This window comes from Heteronotia binoei, chromosome 2, assembly GCF_032191835.1.
Source record: "Heteronotia binoei isolate CCM8104 ecotype False Entrance Well chromosome 2, APGP_CSIRO_Hbin_v1, whole genome shotgun sequence".
NCBI lineage: Eukaryota > Metazoa > Chordata > Lepidosauria > Squamata > Gekkonidae > Heteronotia > Heteronotia binoei.
The window spans coordinates 22,775,175-22,794,882 of NC_083224.1; the positions used below are offsets into that span (position 1 = coordinate 22,775,175).

General features: G+C 49.5%; 1 protein-coding gene across 1 annotated transcript; it reads left to right on the plus strand.

Moving 5' to 3' along the window:
- The first annotated feature begins 515 nt into the window (after positions 1 to 515).
- Positions 516 to 19,147, plus strand: LOC132567270 (zinc finger protein 665-like). The gene is made up of 6 exons (XM_060232959.1): positions 516 to 521; positions 1,781 to 1,895; positions 2,818 to 2,888; positions 3,113 to 3,218; positions 15,314 to 15,433; positions 16,818 to 19,147. Exons 1-6 carry the CDS (start codon positions 516 to 518, stop codon positions 19,145 to 19,147), a joined length of 2,748 nt encoding a protein of 915 aa, XP_060088942.1.
- The last annotated feature ends 561 nt before the right edge of the window (positions 19,148 to 19,708 follow it).

Below are 19,708 nucleotides of genomic sequence, written 5' to 3' on the forward strand. Positions count from 1 at the left end.
AATCTGCAGGGTTTTCTTTGTGTGTGTGTGTGTGTGGGGGGGGTTATTTATTTGCATTAAATTATAGAACAGAGTTTATGTCCAGTGACATCTTTAAGACAAAATCGTATTCAAGGTATAAGCTTATGTATACAAGTACTTTTTTCAGAATAGTCCAGGTTTTTGCATTATGTAGGAAAGGAAATATCAGTCTATACCTGTGCAAATTTCTTCCTAAGATTGATGGAGTCTCATTACATGTGGCTTAAGGTGATGCCTTCCGTGATGATAGATTCAGGTGGGTAGTCATGCTTGCACATGAAAGCTTATACCATGAATAAAACCATTTTGGTCTTAAACAGGAGCAACAAGCTAAGTCTACAGGGTCAACAACTGTATGAATTCAATTAAGGGGCAACAAGGACTGAAGTAATAAATATGTTAAAATAGCAGATAAGTGTGTAAGAGAACCTTTTCTAATTATGGTGAAATTAACTGAGATTCCTTTTCGATGCCCCATTCATTTCCTTTCAAGCATGAAGGTAACAGGCAGCATTTTTTCTTTTTAGTTGGGGTGGAGTGCAGTATATTTCAAGTTTCATTGCATGGATGTTGGAGCCAAGGAACAGAAAATCTTGAACAATTTCAATTTCTTCATCAGCAGCTGTTTCTGTATTTCTCCACTAGTCATTACTTTTGTCTTCCTGATAGTCATCTGTAATCTCCCTTTAGCATTTTCTGCTGTAGCCTTCACTAATAATGATTTAAAGTTTTCACTACTTTCTTCCAGTAATGTGGTGTCATCGGCATATCTCAGATTCTTAATGTTCCTTCTCCCATTTTCATTCCACCTTCAGAACTTAGAGACAGAGTGGGGGTTGTGTATGCAGTAAATGTGATCTGAAAGTCTCCATAAAAAAAAATATCCGAGATAGTTTTAAAGCAATTATGGATAAGGGGAGGATGAGCAGATTTCCAAGTGCTTGCTATGGTGAGTTTGGCTGCTATTAGCAATTAAAAGATAAACCATATCTTTTTTGATCCCAGGAGTCAAAAGCATGGATGTAAGCCTTGAATCCCAAGTTGGTTATCTTCTGAAATTATCTTCTATGAATTACAAGTTGATTTATCTCTCCTTTGCTCTTTTAACTGATGTGAATTTGCAATATGATCTCAAGTGCCTCTTCCTTTTGTGAATCTATGTGGAACATCTGACATTTCTCTTTCATTATATGACGTCAGGGCTGGTTGTCAAAGTTTGAGCACTTGACTTGCATGAGGAATTAATACAGTGGTTCAATAGTCTCTATAGTCTTGGATGTCTCCATTTTTGGAACTGGAATGTAAAGTGAGCATTTCCCCTCTGTGGGCCATTCTTTTGTTTTCCATCTTTGTTAGCAGATAACAAGGATAACAAAGTAAAGCTGCATTGACAACTACTGGGAGAAGAAATCACCAGGAATAGATGGGATATCAGGGGAGGTATTTGCAGCCACAGAAAAGGAGTCCATCAAGTTAAGATTCTATCTTCTTCTTCAAAAGATTCTTCTTGAAAGGAATCTGTCTTCCTTTCTTTTCTTTTTTATATTGCTTCAGTGTTTTGTTCATATCTGTTCTTAGATATTTCTGCTTCTAGGTAGTTCAGAAGTCTGGGAAGAAAACCCAACCCTGGTTCTTGCCCCTGTGGTTAAAGAAACTCTGATGGTGGAGTCAGTGATGAGGAGTCTGGGAGTGGGTCAGGATCCATATCCCACCCCTGCTCCATTCCTTCTCTAACCCCTCGCCTTTGCTGTTGTTTCAGATGTGGGGAGGATCTGTGAAGGTGGAAGCAAAGTTGTCTGAGTCAGAAGGAGCTCCGTCAGAGGAAGGTCAGAGGACGCAGGCCCAGGAGCATACCAGAGAGGCCCTGTCAAGTGGTAAGGGGGCCTCCTGCCCAGAAGGGATTGGGACATGTAGTGATGTTGTTGAGTAGAAGCTTCAGGACAGGAGAAAAGGGAAATACTTCTACATAGAATGGAGTTCTGGGGGAAAGTGCCTTTGGATGTTGCGATAGCCACTTCAGTTTAAGGGGAAGTATGTAGATTCATGGAGAGCAATTCCATTCTTATTTGCATTAATGAAAATATTTATATCACAGCTTCCTTCCATTAGAAAGACACAAGGTCTCTCAAAAAAGGAAACGGAGAACAAATCTGGGTGCAGCCTTAGCCAAGGTGAATCAGTGGAACCTCTATGTTTTCTTGACCAGCAAGACCTGGACTAACTAAGGTCATCCAACCTTAGAAGCCAAGAATGGTCAGCCCTGCTTAATTTGTGGCTTCGGAAACCAGCAAAGAAATTCAGGGTTCCTATGCAGAGGCATTCTGCCTCTAACTGTCTCTTGCCTTGTAGAACTGGGGTCACCATGAGTCAGCTATGACTTGATAGCATTTTAGACACACACACACCCTGTTCTGGGGCAGCAAATATAAAAAAAAAACACATTGCCAGATGCCAGTAATTTGGGCTCTGTGTCCTGTTCTCTGGGAGAATGTCATGCCCAAGCTTTTGGTCTGATCCTGCAACCATCTGAGCCCCAAGGTTCACAGGGCACATATCAAGTCTTACAGAAGTGTGAAATGTGTTGACAGCATTTATAACCCCCAAGCTCATGGGCACCTGGTGCTTCTATTTTGCTTCTGCCACAGTTTATTAAAATTATTACAAATTTTATTGAGTGTGAAGAAGACAAGGTTTCAGACCCTGGGAATGGGGATGCATAAAAGCAGGATTCAGAGAAGCAAAGCAAACAGGAATTTGAGTTTTAAACCCTTCCTTCCAATTTTGTCTCCCTTGCAGGCAGTGAAGAGATGTTGTCGAGCTATTTTCTTTGCAGAGAAGTGGGAATGGCTGCTCAGCCTCTGGTCCAGGTAGGGGAGGATGAACAGGGGATAGTCAGGGCCCTCCCGCATTTCTCAGGAAAGCTTTTGCTCCTGACGTCTTAGGAAGAGAGACTCTGAATGGCGCTGGCCGTACACATCCCATACTCTACCTCCTACACCCTCAGAAAGTACCCCTGTCGAGGTCTCTGCCCGGCAGAATCTCTGACAAGGGAATCTGCTTTTTCTTTCAGTCTCCATTTTCCTTTGAGGAGGTGGCCATGTATTTCACCATGGCAGAGTGGGCTCTGCTGGATCCAGGCCAGAAAGCTCTCTACAAAGAAGTCATGCTGGAGAACTATGAGAGCACGGTTTTTCTGGGTAAGGATCCTTCACAGGCATACTGCTGCCATAGGGATTATACAATCTGTCTTTGTGAGGCTAGTGCAGCTAACTCGCCGCCACCTGGTGCATCGTGCAGTTGGGGTGGCCATAAGTCTGTTGTTCAGCATGGCCAGGCATAGAAATACGAGCCCGCCCCCCCCCCACTGATCCAGGGCAGCTGAGGCCAGTTTGTGGCCATCACCCAAACCAGAGCAGTTGTCTTGTCCTGAGGCCAAGGAAGGGCTGAGAGGCCCTCTGAAAGACTCTGGAAGAATCCAGATCCTAATTTCTCAGTTGCCATCCATTACAACATCCCCTTCCGTACATGGGATTATGGCCGTCCACTCAGGCTGTAATCTGGAAAGATCCATCCCCTGTAGAGTGGTTCAGATTGTGGGCTTGGATCGTGACCATGGTTCCGTCCTTCTGGAAGAAAATTTCCTCTTTCTTGGATTTCTTTCCTTCCTCATATTAGAATGGTCACTTTCTCTTTCTGTCTCTCTATCTTTGCCAAAGCCAGGAATGAAAGTGACCCTATAATGCAGGGATCGCCAACCCCCAGTCTGTGTACCAGTACCAGACCGTGGCCTGTTAGCTATCAGGCTTTGAGTTGTATAATTACTTCATTATATATTACAATGTAGTAGTAGTAGTAGTAGTAATAATCCTGCCCGCCACTCTGAAATTCAAAGTCTCAGACCGGCTCAATCTCCTTTATCTTCCTCCCCCACAAAAGACACCCTGTGAGGTGGGTGGGGCTGAGAGTGCTCTCCCCAGAAGCTGTCCTTTCAAGGACAACCTCTATGAGAGCTATCGCTGTCCCAAGGCCATTCCAGCAGCTGTAAGTGGAGGAGTGAGAAATCAAACTCGGTTCTCCCAGATAAGAGTCCGCACACTTAACTACCACATCAAAATAATAGAAATAAAGTGCACAATTGTATCATCCCAATACCATCACTACCCTCCGGTGCCTGGATAAATTGTCTTTCACAGAACCGGTCCCTGGTGCCAAAAAGGTTGAGGATATAGACAAAGGTCTTGCATCTGAGGAGTGGCTGCAGAGTTTTTCCAGAAGATCTCAAGAGGCTGTTTCCTTCCCAAATGAAGTGTCTGCAGGTGGTTATCCTTTACATTGATATCAAGGGAATGGGCAAGGAATCCCCATGGGATCTTTTCACTTCTAAACAACTCCTTGTTTGGTAGAATCCCCAAGTATGCAGAGTGAGGAGAGAGAGAGAGAGAAGGCCTCTGCGGCCTGGAATCTGGGGGCTCAGAAGCTCCTCCTGGGGCTTAGTTGACTTGTGCCCATTGAGTGCCCACACTAGCCTTAAAGTCTGGACATTCCAGGGAAAGGGGAGGTTTCCGTAATGGATGATTCCCAGCTGTGGGTCACTTGCATGTAGCCTCAGTTCAAAGATGCACGCTTCCCTCTCGCATATCAGGTGAAAGGCTCTTTGTTAATACTGAGAAGGCAAGAACAGCTCTAATGGAGTGCCTTTGGAAGTTTAAAAATAATAACAATTCGGTTCAAAACCAAATAAATCCATACCCCAGGGGTAGGAGTATTTCCTGCCCCCACAAGACGCATGCAATAAGAAATGTTTTTTTCTCCTGCTTGGCTTTATTTTGGAAGCAGAGAAAGCAAAGTTGACCAATTGGCTGCCTTTGCCTCCTCCAGCCCAGCTGTTAATTAGGATGACTCAGCAGCTCTCGCAAATTAAAAATCAGACAGTTCCTGGAAAAACTTGCTTTAACTTATAGGCTATCTCTAAGGTGATCTTCCTTACTGTCCCGTTCTCTGGGAGAATGTCATGCCCAGGCTTTTGGTCTGATCCTGCAACCATTTGAGCCCAAAGGTTCACAGGGCAGATATCAAGTCTCATGAAGTGTGAAATATTTTGACAGCATTTATAACTCCCGAGGTTCAAGGGCACCTCGTGCTTCTATTTTGCTTCCGCCACAGTTTATTAAAATTATTACAAATTTTATTGAGTGTGAAGAAGACAAGGTTTCAGACCCTGGAAGGGGGATGCATAAAAGCAGGATTCAGAGAAGCAAAGAAATTGGAATTTTAGTTTTAAATCCTTCCTTCTGATTTTGTCTTCCTTGCAGGCAGTGAAGAGATGTTGTCGAGCTTTTTTCTTTGCAGAGAAGTGGGAATCGCTGCTCAACCTCTGGTCCAGGTAGGGGAGGATGAACAGGGGATAGTCTAGGCCCTCCCTCCTTTCTTGGAGAAGCTTTTGCTCCTGCTGTCTTCAGAAGAGAGACTCTGAATGGCACTGGCCTTACACATCCCATACTCTACCTCCTACACCCTCAGAAAGTACCCCTGTCGAGGTCTCTGCCCGGCAGGATCTCTGATGAAGGAATCTGCTTTTTCTTTCAGTCTCTGTTTTCCTTTGAGGAGGTGGCCGTGTATTTCACCATGGCGGAGTGGGCTCTGCTGGATCCAGGCCAGAAAGCTCTCTACAAAGAAGTCATGCTGGAGAACTATGAGAGCGTGGCTTTTCTGGGTAAGGATCTTTCACAGGCAAACTGCTGCCATTGGGATTATACAATCTCTTTGTGAGGCCAGTGCAGCTAACTTGCCGCCACTCGGTGCATCGAGCAGTTGGGGTGGGCGTGAAAGTGTTGTTCAGCATGGCCAGGTAGAGCAATACAAGCCCCCCCCTCCACTGATCCAGGGCAGCTGAGGCCAGTTTTGTGGCCATCACCCAAGCCAGAGAAGTTGTCTTGTCCTGAGGCCAAGGAAGGTCTGAGAGGCCCTCCGAAAGACTCTGGAAGAATCCAGATCCTAATTTCTCAGTTGCCAGCCATTACAACATCCCCTTCTGTACATGGGATTATGGCCGTCCACTCTGACTGTAATCTGGAAAGATCCATCCCCTGTGGAGGGGTTCGGATTGTGGGCTTGGATAGTGACCATGGTTCTGTCCTTCTGGAAGAAAATGTCCTCTTTCTTGGATTTCTTTCCTTCCTCATATAAGAATAGTCACTTTCTCTTTCTGTCTCTTTCTCTGCCAAAATCAGGAATGAAAGAGACTCTATAATGCAGGAGTCGCCAACCCCCAGAAAGTGTCCATTTAGCAATCAGCTGTTGTCAGAACTTAAGAACTTCAAACGGATCCCATACTTGGTTACAAAGTTAGGATTTTATTGAAAAGAACTAAGCACTGGAAGAGGCAAGATAACAGTGATGGCGAGAGCCAGCACCAGCACAATTTTATACACGTAAAACAAACATCTCACAAAGCCACAATTCACCCCGTTACAGGCACATCTGTCTTCTCACCATCACTATCAGTAGAGAGGATGCCTCCCTACTTCGAAGGCCATGCTGCTCGGCTTCAAAGGGTCCCAGTGTGAGAATGTGCAGAGACATAACATAACTCATTCTACAACCCCAAATATTTTGGATACCAGTGGGGCAAGGTTAATTACTATTCAAGCATTTTGGGTCAAGCCAGGGTTACAACATGGAGTCAGTTTGGTTCAGTAACAAAGCAGTTCTAAGTCATAGTAAAAATACATTGCAGCATTGGTCACATTATAGGGGACCAGCAGTAAAGATACAAGTTCTGACATACTGCCCCCCCTAAGCGCCCCCTCCCGCGGGGCCCGCCTTGGGCTTGTGCGGGTACAGTAGGTGAAACTTTTTCAGCAGTTGCGGAGCGGCTACATTCTGAGATTCGACCCACTCGTCACAGCTCGGGGGGAAGTGTTTCCACCTGATCAAATAGTACAGTTTTCCCCGTTTGACTCTGGAGTCCAGGATCTCCTGGACCTCATGGTGACTCTGACCCCTCACTGTCGTCGGAGGGGGCGGAGGGGCCCTGGGATGGAAGGACGTAGCACCAGGGTCTTTCCGAAGCAAGCTGCAATGAAAAACAGGATGGATCTTACTTAGAGATTTGGGCAGTTCGAGTTCCACGGTCACTTTGTTTATTACCCTTTTTATTTTAAATGGGCCCAGGAACTTCAGTGCGAGTTTGCGACAGGGCTGGGGAAGGGGAAGGTTTTTTGTGGACAGAAAAACTGTATCCCCCACCTTCAAGTCCCACTCTTGGGAGTGCTTTTTGTCAAACTGCTTTTTGTAGGCTTTTTTCGCTTCCTCCAGGTTTTCCTGAATACCCTTCCAGCCTTCACGGAGGCCCTCCCACCATTGCTGACAGGAAGTGGGTTCGGCCGGGCTGGCGGGGAGGGCGAGAGTGGGAAACGGTTTGCCCTCGTAACCATTGATAATTTGAAAAGGGGAGGTTTTGGTTGAGCTATGGAGGCTGTTGTTGTAGCCATATTCTGCAAAAGGGAGGAGGTCCACCCAGTTGGACTGTTGGAAGTTAATGAAGCAGCGGAGGTACTGTTCCAGAAGACCATTAACCCTCTCCGTCTGTCCGTCCGACTGGGGGTGGTAGGCAGAGCTTAGCCCCTGCTCGATGCCAGCCAGTTTGCAGAACTCCCGCCAGAAGTTGGCAACGAACTGCGTCCCGCGGTCACTAATGACCTTGTCCGGGAATGAGTGTAGGCGTACAATGTGGGTGAAAAAGAGCTGGGCGAGTTTTTTGGCCGTGGGTAGTTTTTTGCATGGGATGAAATGGGCTTGCTTAGAAAATGTGTCGACTATGACCAGGATGACTGTTTTGCCCTGTGAGGGTGGGAGTTCGACAATGAAATCCATGGAGACTACCGACCAGGGTCTGGTGGCTGTAGGGAGTGGAACCAGGTGGCCTGGGGGTTTACCCCCCCTTCTTTTTGCCATGAGGCAGGTGGGGCATGAAAGAACAAATTCAGAGACATCTTTCTTAATTTTCGGCCACCAGAACTGGCGGGTGAGTAAGTTGAGGGTTTTGACATAGCCGAAGTGGCCGGCCAGGCGACTTGAGTGACAGCGTTCCAAGACCTCTTTTCTGAGGGGGTCGGGCACATAGATTTTTTCGTTGTGCAGCCAGAGCCCGTTTTCGGCTTTGACCAAGTTGGGTGGGCGGTCGGTCTCCTGGTTGTATTCTGAGAGGAATCGAGGCAGCAGATCTGAATCCGGAGGGCTGGTCTGCCTGCCTGAGCGGGTAGTGACCCCCCCCGAGATGGCTGAGGGGGAAATTAATGAGTCCACTACCTCCTCCCGGAGACTGTCGTGTTGTGGCATGCGAGAGAGGGCGTCTGCTAAAAAGTTCTTTGAGCCTGGGATGTGTTTCAGCACAAAGTCAAATTTAGCAAAGAAACCTGCCCACCGGATTTGTTTTGCAGTCATTTTGCGGCGCCCGGTGAGGGCTTCAAGGTTTTTATGATCGGTCCAGATTTCAAAGGGCACTCTCGCTCCTTCGAGCCAGGAGCGCCAAGTTTTCAGGGCAAACATGACTGCAAACGCCTCCTTGTCCCAGACTGACCAATTTCTTTGTTCGTTGGAAAATTTCCTTGAGATATAGGCACATGGACGGAGCACCCCATTTTCCCCCCTCTGCATCAGTATGGCTCCCACTGCGGCGTCGGAGGCGTCGCATTGGACCACGAAGGGCTTCCGCTCGTCAGGATGAGCCAACACGGGTTCGGAGGTGAAGAGGCGTTTTAGTTCATTGAAAGCTTTTTGGCATTCAGGCGTCCACGTTAGGCGTGCGCCCGGCTTTTTCGCCTCTTCACCCTTCCCTTTGGTTTTGAGAAGTTCCGTGAGGGGGAGCATGACGGTGGCAAACCCCTTAATGAAATCGCGGTAAAAGTTAGCGAACCCGATAAAACTTTGTAACTGTTTGCGGGTTCGAGGGGGTTCCCAGTCTAGTACCGCTTGGACCTTTGCGGGGTCCATGGCCAATCCCTCCCCCGACACCCGGAAACCCAAATAGTCCAATTCGGTTTTGTGGAACTCGCATTTTGACAATTTAGCGTACAGTTTGTGTTTGCAAAGGGTGCGTAACACTTTTCGGACCAGGGGTACATGAGACTTTAGATCTTGTGAATAGATAATGATGTCATCAAGGTACACCACCACCCCCTTAAACAGGAATTCCCGTAGCACTTCATTGATAAAGTTCATGAAAACACCAGGGGCTCCCTGCAGTCCGAAGGGCATTACTAGGTACTCAAATTGTCCCAGGGGGGTGTTGAATGCTGTCTTCCACTCGTCCCCCTCTTTGATGCGGACGCGGAAGTACGCGTCTCGGAGATCAAGCTTTGTAAATACTTTGCCCTTTGCTACGGTGTTCAACAAATCCTTTATCAACGGGATCGGGTAGGCGTTGGACATGGAAATCCCGTTTATAGCACGAAAATCTGTGCAGAACCTAAGAGACCCGTCCTTCTTCTTTCGGAAGAGGACGGGGGCGGCATGGGGGGCAGTGGCCGGCCGTATGAAGCTGCGCTTAAGGTTCTTGTCCAAAAACTTTCGGAGTTCAGCTTTTTCCGCCCAACCCATGGAGTACAGTTTCGCCTTGGGAAGCTGTTGCCCTGGGATCAGCTCGATGGCACAGTCCGTAGGGCGGTGGGGCGGTAGCTCGTCCGCTTCCTTCTCGCTAAACGCTAATCTTAGATCCTGGTATTCCTTGGGGATTGAGGCGACTTCCTCGAGAGTGAGGCAAGCCCGCATGTTTTGGGGGGGAGCGTGCGGTCCCCATTCGGGGCGCCAGTGGTGATGCTCACACCTCCAATCCGGGAACCGGACGATTTGTTCCTCCCACCTTATGTCTGGTTGGTGGCGGGCGAGCCAAGACGAGCCCATCACCACGTCGAAAGAGCAAGAGGGGGCAATTACGAAAGTTTCAATCCCCCAATGCTCCTCGGTTCCCACCGGGACTGCCTGAGTCTCTAACGCACATGGTTCCCCCCTCATGGGCCCCCCGTCCATCTGCTGGAACTGCATCGGCTGTGGTAGGGGGGAGGTGGCTAATCCCAACGCCTCAACTAGGCGGGGGGTGATCAGTTCCCTGTTACACCCGGAGTCGATCAGCGCTCGGGCGTGCATGAATCTCTTTAGGGTAGGGTTGAGGAGGGTGACAGCCATAAATAGTAAACCCCCTGTTGCTCTCACCGTGAGGAGTGCCGGCTGTTGCTGGACCTGCTTTGCGGCACCCATTAAAGCAGGTCGCTGTCGTTTCCCGCCGACTCGGTGTCGTCCGATTCTTCGGTCGATTCTTCCACTGTAGCCAAGTCGGTGGTAAAATCCTCGTCAGTCGCCAAGGAAGTGGCGACGGAGCCCCGGCTGGGCTCCCTCGAGCGGCCGCTCTTTTTCTTCTTCGGCCCTGGGGTAGTTGTTTTCGCCGTGGGGGGGGTGGCACCCACTTTTACTGGGCAGTTGGCAGCGAGATGATTTGGGTCTCCGCATTTGAAGCACTTGCGAGCGGGAGACGGGGTGGAGGCCGCCGGTGCCTTTCTCCCTTCGGATTTAGTCGGCGTGAGCTTCGCCGCCTTCTTCGCCAGCTGCTGCCGTCGCATCCCCACGTGTTGAAGGTTGGTCTCCACCTCTCCGGCCAGCTGGATCCATCCGACTAACGTGTCGGGTCTCCCTTGACTGTAGCAGCGGTCGAGGATTGACGGGTTCAAACCATTGATGAACGCGGTATATTTCATGACCTCGTTCCATCCCCTCGCCGCCGCGCAGTACCCCAGGAACTCGGTGGCATACTCGCGGGTGGAGCGGTTGCCTTGCTCTATGCGCTGAAGGGCGGCGACGGCCTTCTCCTCCCGCAGGGGATCGCCATACTGGCGGAGCATCGCGTGCAGGAACCCCGCCACCGTGGCTAGCTCGGGTTTTCTTCCCATAAAAAGCCCGACGTACCACTTGCGGGCCGCGCCTCTCAATCGGGATGCGATGTGGTACACTCGGCTGGCTTCGGTCGGGTAATCCGCACCCCAGTGGGTGAAGAACGTGTCGCACTGTATGGTAAAATACTCCACGTCCTCCGGATTCCCATCGAAAGTAATCTTCAATTCTCTTCCTCGACCCTCGGCCCCCCCTGGGGCTCGCGGCGCCCCCGGCGGCGGCGCGGGGCCCGGTAGAGCCGGCAGGATCGGGGCGGGGGGCGCTGGGGCCCCTGGAGCGGGCAGGGCCGGCAGCGCCGGGGCAGCCGGGGCCAGCGGGGCTGGTGGTGCCGGGGCGGGCGGAGCCGGCGGCGCCGGGACGCCCGGGGCCGGCGGGGCCGGGGTGGCCGGAGCTTGCGGCGCTGGGGCCGGCGGAGCCGGCGGGGCCGGGGCGGCCGGAGCTTGCGGAGCTGGGGCCGGCGGGGCTACGGGCAGTTGCCCCAGCGGTAGCCCCCCAATCGGGACTCCCAGGACCGCAGTTTGTAAGGTGCGGAGCTGGTCGTAGATCGCGCCCAGGTTCTGCTGCAACTCCTCGGCCATCGTCACGTGGGATCGGTGCACGTCGTCGTGTATCTCCCGAACCCAGTCGAATAAGTCGTTGCGGAGGGTCCGGATCTGGTCGTCTCCCCCTCGGGGCTCCGGGCCCTCCTTTTGGCCGCCGTCTCCGTCTCCGGCTCCCCCTTCGCCCAGCATGCTTCGGTACCGCTGCTCCGCGGCGTCGATTGCTGCCGTGGACTTCCGTGGGCTCCAGGTTCGCGGGGCTGGGAACGCGGCGTCGACCGAGAAAGGCGCCGGGACCTTAATTTTGCGCCGGACCCCCGTCACATTTGGGTCGAGCGGCGGGTCCTCTGTTGGGGTGGTGGGCTCTCCGTCGTCTGGCACTTTTGCCGCCATCGGGCCAAGCCTCCAGTACAGATAAGCCACTAACAATGGGATCACTGTTATAATGTCAGAACTTAAGAACTTCAAACGGATCCCATACTTGGTTACAAAGTTAGGATTTTATTGAAAAGAACTAAGCACTGGAAGAGGCAAGATAACAGTGATGGCGAGAGCCAGCACCAGCACAATTTTATACACGTAAAACAAACATCTCACAAAGCCACAATTCACCCCGTTACAGGCACATCTGTCTTCTCACCATCACTATCAGTAGAGAGGATGCCTCCCTACTTCGAAGGCCATGCTGCTCGGCTTCAAAGGGTCCCAGTGTGAGAATGTGCAGAGACATAACATAACTCATTCTACAACCCCAAATATTTTGGATACCAGTGGGGCAAGGTTAATTACTATTCAAGCATTTTGGGTCAAGCCAGGGTTACAACATGGAGTCAGTTTGGTTCAGTAACAAAGCAGTTCTAAGTCATAGTAAAAATACATTGCAGCATTGGTCACATTATAGGGGACCAGCAGTAAAGATACAAGTTCTGACAGCTGTGAGTTGTATAATTACTTCATTATATATTACAATGTAGTAATAATAATAATAATAATCCTGCCCTCCACTCTGAATATCAAAGTCTCAGAGCAGCTCATAATCTCCTTTCCCTTCCTCCTCCACAACAGACACCCCATGAGGTGGGTGGGGCTGAGAGAGCTCTCCCCAGAAGCTGTCCTTTCAAGGACAATCTCAGTGAAAGCTATGGCTGTCGTAAGGACATTCCAGCAGCTGTAAGTGGAGGAGTGAGAAATCAAACCCGGTTCTCCCAGATAAGAGTCCACACACTTAACTACCACATCAAAATCATAGAATTAAAGCGCACATCCTGAAACCCCCCCCCCCCCCCCCAGTGCCTGGATAAATTGTCTTCCACAAAACCGGTCCCTGGTGCCAAAAAGGTTGAGGATATAGACAAAGGTCTTGCATCTGAGGAGTGGCTGCAGAGTTTTTCCAGAAGATCTCTAGAGGCTGTTTCCTTTTCAAATGAACAGGCTGCAAGTGGATATCCTTTACACTGATATCAAGGGAATGGGCAAGGAATCCCCATGGGATCTCTTCACTTATTAACAACTCCTTGTTTGGTAGAATCCCCAAGTATGCAGAGTGAGGAGAGAGAGAGAAGCCCTCTGGGGCCTGGAATCAGGGGGGTCAGAAGCTCCTCCTGGAGCTGAGCTCACTTGTGGCTGTTGAGTGGCCCCACTAGCCTTAAAGACTGGACATTCCAGGGAAGGGGGAGGTTTCCATAATGGATGATTCCCAGCTGTGGGTCACTTGTGTGTAGCCTCAGTTCAAAGATGCACGCTTCCCTCTCACAAATCAGGTGAAAGGTTCTTTCTTAATACTGAGAAGGCAAGAACAGCTCTAATGGAGTGCCTTTGGAGGTTTACTAATAACAATTCAGTTCCAAACCAAATAAATCCAGGTTTAAAGATTTTTATTTCCAAATGAGAAAGGGAAAGTGGATATAGAAAAGAAAAAAAAAATCTGTTCAGAAAAATAGAATACATTCTGCATATCGTTATATCCTCAAATACAAAATAATTCTACCATGTCATTATTATTAGGCATGGGCAGCCCAATCCAGCCATAGGTGGCGATCGGTCGTGGTGCAGCTGCCACGCTTTGGCACGCTGGAGCGTGGGGAGAGGATAGGCGTAGCTTTCTATGAAGGAGACAGTCGCCATTGGAATGCCGCTGGCGTAGGCACACAAGGGAGGCAGAGGCAGGCGGAAGGGAGGGCCAGCCCACCCCCCCCCCATTGGCCAGTCTTGGTGCATGTGCCGCGGCTCATGACAGTCAGGGATGGGGAGAGGCGGCCCAGAGAAGCTGATAGCCATCCTGGGAACAGGAATAAGACAGGCCTGCACGGGACCACGGAAAGGTCTTCAATCTCTTCATGCCCTCCCGCTGTCATAGACTCTGCCAATGGCAGGCAGACAAGCAGAAAGTACCAAGTGCAGGAGTTCGCTGTCATAGACAGTGGCTGGAATGTGTGTCTGGGAGGGAGCAGCCCAGCAACAGACACCCCCCCACTCCCACAGACCCCCTGTGATGCCCTGACGCCCCCTGCCATGTGCACGGACACCTCCCTCGGGGGCCGCAGAACTCAGAGTGTGAGTGCATCAGCCGCAGAAATCTGAGTCCACTTCATCAGCCCCCCCCCCCCCTTAGTGCCCTGTGCACAACAGCCCTGTGGGGTCGGGTATACCTGTCCATTCAATGCTCCCTGATGCCCGTGTTTTTCTAAATCTGGCCAGCACCATCTCCCCCATCCCCAAGGAAGAGGGTTGAAAACAATGACCCCTGTGCTGCTCTCAGGGTCTGTCAAACTAGCTTCTCCATGTTTACATTACATTACCCTGGTCATGCTGAACAACTGTGGCATATCTGAACGTTTGGTGTGTGTTCTCTGCACACTATAAGTGTTTGGGGAAGATGGTACAGGACAGACTCTTCCGAGCCCTTATCTGGTCTTTCCTTCACTGTGTTTAACTCTGGGATGGGCGTTGCGAGGCTCTTGCTATTCTGTAACAAGTGAATGGCTTTGAGGCCCCATAAGCCAAGCTTCTGGCCATAAGAACATGAGAAGCCATGTTAGACAAGGCCAAGGGCCCACCCAGTCCAACATTCTATGTCACACAGCGGTAAAAAAAAAAAGTGCCATCAAGAGGTCCACCTGTGGGGCTAGAGGATACACTCCTTTCCAGACAGACAGGCTGCCTTGGTGCTTCTAGGAAAGGTGGAAATGCCTGGATGATTCAAGAAGTGCTGAGTGTTAGACAATAGACAAGGCCAGGTAAGGTGTAGAGAATGGCTCAGATATAGCAAGAAAATGCAGCTGACCTTAGAGAAAGGTGGCCCAACAATACAGGGTTGGTTTTCTCATTGGTCATTACCTGCCCCCTCTAACAAATGGCGCCTCTTCCAAAAACCACGGTGGCCCCCTCTGAACTGTGGGATTCACTTGGTTAGATCCTGGTTCGATCCCCAGAAAACATGTATTTTGGGACGGCTGAAAACGAGTTTCTCCTTGCTCTTCACAATGGCAAGGAAACGCTTGATGTTTGATGACTGCATATTGTGATAACTTTTTCTATTTAATTAGCTGAAAGTCAAAAGAGCTGCGCGGGAAGTCTGTCTTTGCAACTTCCTCCTTATAATAATACAGGAAGTTTGGGGAGAGGAGGGATGGGACAGAATATAAGAAAGCTCTGTGGGATGGCTTGGCAGGGATAAAGTGTGACCAGCAGCTCAGTTTGGTAGGAAAGAAGCTCTTATAAAAGAAATGCAGACTGAAGAGAGAGGAGTCCCTGACTGGTGGCCTGGCTTCTTACATGGTTTGCTGATTGAAACTCTTTCCTCATTCCAGCAGCAGATCTAGAAGAGACAGCTGTGGAATTCCAGTGGTTCTCTTTGGAAAAAGTCAAGACTCAAAATGCTGAAGAAAACTATGGAGATGGACCACAGAGGCAAGAGGAAAAGCACACAGGTAAGAGGAGAGATAAGCACATTCCTTGCCAAAGAGGGGTCCTCCCTGAAACCCCAGTCCATGAAGAAAGGTCAGTCCACAAAAGAAGGAACAAAGGCCTCCATTTGAACCAGAGAATCCACTGCAGGGAAAAGGGAAATTAAAGTGTGGCATTTGTAAAAACCTTCAGTCAGAGCAATGCTAATTTGCTCAGGAGAGAAATTGTACAGTTGCTCGGCATACAAAAAGACCTCAAAGAGGTCACAGATTGGGGAGTCAATATTAATAAGAAGAGTGCCACCCAGGAGGCGGGCAGCCAATCCAGAGAACTGGCGTGTAGCTGTGCTCTATTGCAGAGTTAGCGTAGGCGGACGCAGTCAGCTTCTAAAGGGGAGACGTTACGCCACACTTGGAGGGGGAAGAGTGGCCCGATGAGCGAGAGAGAACCTGTTGCCATGGTGATTCTGCCCAGGCACATGCTATTGGCCCACTGCCAAGGTGGGGGTGCGGGAGGCAGAGGCTCGCGTGGGAGCACGGGATTGGCCAGCCCGTTGCATGTGTCCAGGCGAGTGGGTGGAAAGCTTGCGCCTGAGAGACCGTTAATGCCCCCACTCCCTCCCACTGTCAGAGACTCTGCCAATGGCAGGCAGGCGGGCAGAGGTATGCGCAGACAAGCAGGAAATCCCAAGTGCAGGAATTCGCTGTCCTAGACAGCAGCTGGAATATGTGTCTGGGAGCGGCTAGACCATGTCCAAAAGACACCACCACCACCACCCGGAGCCCCCCCCCCCAATGTTGCCCTGCTGCTGCCCCCTGCTATGTGAAAGGAATGCCTCCCCTAGGGGCTGCAGAACTCAGAGTGCGAGCTGCTGGGCATGGATCCACTTCAGCAGCCCCCCCCCAAGTGCCCAGTGCACAACAGCTCTGTACGGTTGGGTAGGCCATCAGCCCGGGCAGGATGAGGGGCAGCACCCCCCGTACCCTGTCCAGCCACGCGGGAGGCAGCGTGGTGGCTCAAAACCCATTCCCCCCCGCTAGAACCACGTCTGCCCACCCTTCCAGGCATTCCCTCGAAGTTGGGGGGGGGGGTTGCCCCGGAAACGTGCAGGAGACAGCAGAGGGCAGAGCTCAGACTTTATTTTTCCGGAACAGAGTGCAACAGTTTTCCTGGTGCATGCTGGGCAATCTCGCCGTGGGTGGGGCTCCATTCCAAGTGGCAGGCAGAAGCAGCTGAGGGAGTGGGGGGGGGACGGTGTAGCGACACACGTGGCAGCCTCTGTGTTGGAGTCCCACCTCCAAAACAGAGACAGAGATCAAGAGCACCTGCAAGGGGGGAACTTCAGGATCCGACTAGACCTCCTTGTGTGGATTCTAACAAGATGTCTCTCTCTCTTTATTCCTGCAGGAGATAATCAGAGTAATGAGGAGGATGAGGAACCGCATCAGGTATTGCCTGATGAAGTCAAGAAGGAAGTTGTGAGAAGAAATGTCAGGATTCAAGGCAGACTGAGGAAGAAGAAAATCAGTCACAGAGTGAAGAAGAGGGATAAATCCATTCCTTGTCAAGGTGGGGAGTTCCAAGAAGTTATTCACCTGTTGGAGGAGTCATACAAGTGCTTGGAGTGTGGAATGAACTTCTCAGATCAAACCCAATATACTGTCCATTTGGGAATGCACAGTGGAAAGAAGACCCATCAGTGTCTGGACTGTGGAAAGGCCATGATTACCAGAGCAGAGTTTCTTAGACATCTAAGAACACATACAGGAGAGGAACCTTCTAACTGCTCAGACTGTTCTAAGAGCTTCTCAGAGAAACCAGACCTTGCTCAATGTCAAAGAATTCCTACAAGAGAGAAGCCTTTAATCTATTCCAAGAGTGGAGTACTGTTCTTGAATGGAAAAGAGAGTAATATGCATGTTTCAAAGCACAGTATAATGAACACACGCCGATGCTTTCAGTGCGGAAAGTACTTCAGATACAAATCACAGTTCCTTGTACACCAAAGGACCCACGGAGTTGGGAAACCTTTTGAATGCTCACAGTGTGGCAAGAAATTCAATGAGAATTTCCTTCTTATACAACATCAAAAAGCCCACAGAGGGGAGACGTTTTTAGAGTGCTCAGAGTTTGGGAGGAGATTCAGTAGGAGTGGCACTTTTAAACAACAACAAAGAATCCATAAAGGAGAGAAGACTTTTGAATGCTCACAGTGTGGGAAGAGCTTCAGTCGGAGGGACCATCTTCAGCTGCATCTAAGAACGCACACAGGGGAGAAGCCTTTTGAATGCTCAGAGTGTGGGAAGAGATTCAGTTGGAATGACAGTCTTCAAAAACATCTAAGAATCCATTCAGGGGAGAAACCTTTTAAATGCTCAAAGTGTGGGAAGAGATTCAGTCAGAGCAGCCATCTTCAACCGCATCAAAGAACCCATTCAGGGGAGAAGCCTTTTGAATGCTCAGAGTGTAGGAAGAGATTCACTAACAGTAGCAGTCTTCAAAAACATCTAAGAATCCATTCAGGGGAGAAACCTTTTGAATGCTCAGAGTGTGGGAAGAGATTCAGTCAGAGTAGCCATGTTCAACAGCATCAAAGAACCCACACAGGGGAGAAGCCTTTTGAATGCTCACAGTGTGGGAATAGATTCAGTCTGAGTCACCATCTTAAAGAGCATCAAAGAACCCACACAGGGGAGAAGCCTTTTGAATGCGCAGAGTGTGGGAAGAGATTCAGTCACAGTAGCCATCTTCAAAGTCATCTCAAAATCCACACAGGGGAGAAGCCTTTTGAATGCTCAGAGTGTGGGAAGAGATTCAGACACAGTAACACTCTTCAACTGCATCAAAGAACCCACACAGGGGAGAAGCCTTTTGAATGCTCAGAGTGTAGGAAGAGATTCAGTGACAGTAGCAGTCTTCAAAAACATCTAAGAATCCATTCAGGGGAAAAACCTTTTGAATGCTCAGAGTGTGGGAAGAGATTCAGTCACAGTATAGCTCTTCAAAGTCATCTCAGAACCCACACAGGGGAGAAGCCTTTTGAATGCTCAGAGTGTGGGAAGAGATTCAGTCACAGTATAGCTCTTCAAAGTCATCTCAGAACCCACACAGGGGAGAAGCCTTTTGAATGCTCAGAGTGTGGGAAGAGATACAGTCAGAGTGGGACTCTTCAAAGTCATCTCAGAACCCACACAGGGGAGAAGCCTTTTGAATGCTCAAAGTGTGGGAAGAGATTCAGTTGGAATGGCAGTCTTCATAAACATCTAAGAATTCATTCAGGGGAGGAGCCTTTTGAATGCTCAGAGTGTGGTAAGAGATTCAGTCACAGTAGCAGTCTTCAACAGCATCAGAGAACCCACACTGGGGATAAGCCTTTTGAATGCTCAGAGTGTGGGAAGAGATTCAGTTGGAATGGCAGTCTTCAAAAACATCTAAGAATCCATTCAGGGGAGAAACCTTTTGAATGCTCAGAGTGTGGGAAGAGATTCAGTCAGAGTAGCCATCTTCAACAGCATCAAAGAACCCATACAGGGGAGAAGCCTTTTGAATGCTCAGAGTGTGGGAAGAGATTCAGTTGGAATGGCAGTCTTCAAAAACATCTAAGATTCCATTCAGGGGAGAAACCTTTTGAATGCTCAGAGTGTGGGAAGAGATTCAGTCACAGTAGCACTCTTCAACAGCATCAAAGAACCCACAGAGGGGAGAAGCCTTCTGAATGCTTAAAGCAGGAGAGTTGAGCTCATTTGTTTTGGAGCCGGATCTGACATAAATGAGACCTTGCCAGGCCATTTGTGTCATAAAATGTACTACCAGGTTGCAGAGATATAAACTTTATAAAGGACATAGAGAAACAAAGATATTTTTTTTAACTTAAAACATACTTTAACCATTAGCACTTGTTGGTCTTTAAGGTTCTTTGTTTTGCTCTCCCATGCATTCTGGGCTTCTATTACACAGAAGTGCTGCTGAGCCAAGCCTGTCTTCCTTCTGTTGGCTGAGGCTTTTCCCCTTCTGGTCCCCGATGAAGGAGGGAAAGCTTCCTTTGAAGAAAACTATTCCTCTCCCCCTTTCTTCCCAAGGGAGGAGCCTCAGTCAATGGGGTAAATCGAGACTTTGTTCGGTAACTCCTATGTGATTGAGCAAGCTTGCTAAAGAAAGCTGTGATGCAGAAGGAAGCAAGAGAGAAAGAGCGAAACAGATGACAGCCAGTTGCTCGGGAGCCTGATAGAAGCCATCCAGGGGCATGATTTGACCCTTGGCCACATGTTTGACTCCCCGTCTTAGAGTGTGGGAAGAGG